This window comes from Gavialis gangeticus, unplaced genomic scaffold (assembly GCF_001723915.1).
Source record: "Gavialis gangeticus isolate Ggan-Ray unplaced genomic scaffold, GavGan_comp1, whole genome shotgun sequence".
Taxonomy (NCBI): Eukaryota; Metazoa; Chordata; order Crocodylia; family Gavialidae; genus Gavialis; species Gavialis gangeticus.
The window spans coordinates 7,260,552-7,262,325 of record NW_017728991.1 but is presented as its reverse complement, the minus strand read 5'-3'; the positions used below and the strand labels follow the sequence as shown (position 1 = coordinate 7,262,325).

Here is a 1,774-nt window from a genome sequence, read left to right as displayed (position 1 = left end):
GCACAGCATTCATTTATAAGCTCTGAAGATAGGACTTGTATGTTGATAGCAGACTTACAAAATGAGCACACAGGTTCCATATTTTGCTTTGTACTGTTCAAAAAGTAGTTTAATTCTTCTCTCTCAATGTTACTCAATTCTGACGTGATTCAGAACCACTTTGCTCAAACAGAGCTAAAAAATCATCCCAGGACAGCACTAAACATAATGTCTCCCTTGATTGCATTAAGATACTGTGTTTCCTATACCCCAGGTTGAGTCTCACTCTGTCCCCCTTCCCAAAATTAAATCCAGCTACTTATAATTCCTTGCAATTTGTCTTTTAACTCCTTTTCTATTGATTTCCTCCAGCAAATGATGAATCTGATCAACAGCAATACGCCAACATTTCAATTATTAGAAAAGAGAAAGGAGATAAAAGAGGTAAGTCTTGTAAGGGTGTGCAGAATGGAGCACTTCATGTATGATTAACATTCTGGAAATGCAGTTACCAATTTAAGTCTGATATGGTGTCATGCTAAGCAATGTCAAAAAGTCTTTGGTATTTTGCCATTCAAGGTGCATTGATACACTAGTCAAATATTTACTTGTAGCCAGGCCATTTTCAAGGTTTGATAACTTCAAATTTTACTTTAACACAGGGGCAGGCAAAGTATGCCCTGTGGCGGGTTATTCTATCCGGCCAGCAAGGCCCCTCCAAAAAACAATTATTTCTGGCCCATGGCTGCCCCTCTGACAGCCAGCAGGAGGTGCACTTTTGGAGGTTGCACGCCAGCAGACTGGGAGGGCTATGTGCCTCCACCTCCATGGGGCTCCCAGCACTCCATCTGGGAGCCCCATGTGGAGGCATGGGCACGAGGGCCCGCAACCAGACAGCTGGTAAGTGGGGAGGGGAGCTCCCGCATCCTGTGTTGGGAGCCCCACATGGAGGCACAGAGCCAGTCCAGCCTGGCCCAGCAGCACGTGCTCTTGGCTGCAGCGCTGGGAGCCCCATGTGCTGGCCAGCCTGGCTGACCCGATGGTAAGTGGCTCCCGGAAGGACAGCTGGGAGCCGTACGTGGTGGCACACAGCCTGCCTGGCCCGATGGCACGTGAACTTGGAGCTGTGGGGAGTTGCACACCATTGGGCTAGGTGAGCTCCATGCTACCACGTGCGGATCCCGGCACTATTTCTGGGAACCACGTGCCATCAGGCCGGCTGGATTGGCTCCGTGCCAGCATGTGGGCCTCCCAGCACTACAGCCAGGAGTGTGCCCTGCTGGGCAGGGCCTGGCTGACTCCGTGCCTCCATGTGCAGCTCCCCGTTGGACAACTGGAAGGACCACAAGGAGGCAGGGAGCCAGCCCAGCCAGACAGCACGCAGCGCTTGCTCACAGTGCTGGGCGTCCCACATGCTGGCAGCCAATCTGGTCTTGCCCAAAGCTGCATGCCAGCAGGCTGGCCCAGGCCGGCTCCTTGCTGCCATGGGCAGATCCCAGGGCTCAGCCAAACTGGCGCACCACTGTGGGGACTCTGCCTGCCATGAGCACCTGCTGCCTACTGCTGCTGATGCCACTGTTACCAGCAGGGGCTGTGCACCATGGGGGCACACACCAACCCACAAACCCTGGACCCAGCCCCCCAAACCTCACACCCACCCACACCCTTCCACAAACCTTCCCACCTCCCCCAGCCACACCCAATATACAATATATACTATGCAAATGGATGTCAAATAAGGACTTTTTTTTTGAAATACAATTAAAATGTGCTATAGTAAGATGTTTGATTTTTA

At 51.7% G+C, this 1,774-nt stretch overlaps 2 protein-coding genes across 4 annotated transcripts in view; one reads left to right on the top strand and one right to left on the bottom strand.

The window, feature by feature from the left end:
- PECAM1 (platelet and endothelial cell adhesion molecule 1) overlaps positions 1-1,774 on the bottom strand; it is a 110,631-nt gene that overhangs the window by 101,737 nt on the left and 7,120 nt on the right. The window lies entirely within an intron of this gene.
- Positions 1-1,774, top strand: part of MILR1 (mast cell immunoglobulin like receptor 1) — a 21,537-nt gene that overhangs the window by 13,419 nt on the left and 6,344 nt on the right. For all 3 annotated transcript variants that reach the window (XM_019516728.1, XM_019516727.1, XM_019516726.1), the window contains one exon: positions 352-423. In XM_019516728.1, the coding sequence (XP_019372273.1) occupies positions 352-423 (72 nt within the window). The remainder of the gene's footprint in view (positions 1-351; positions 424-1,774) is intronic.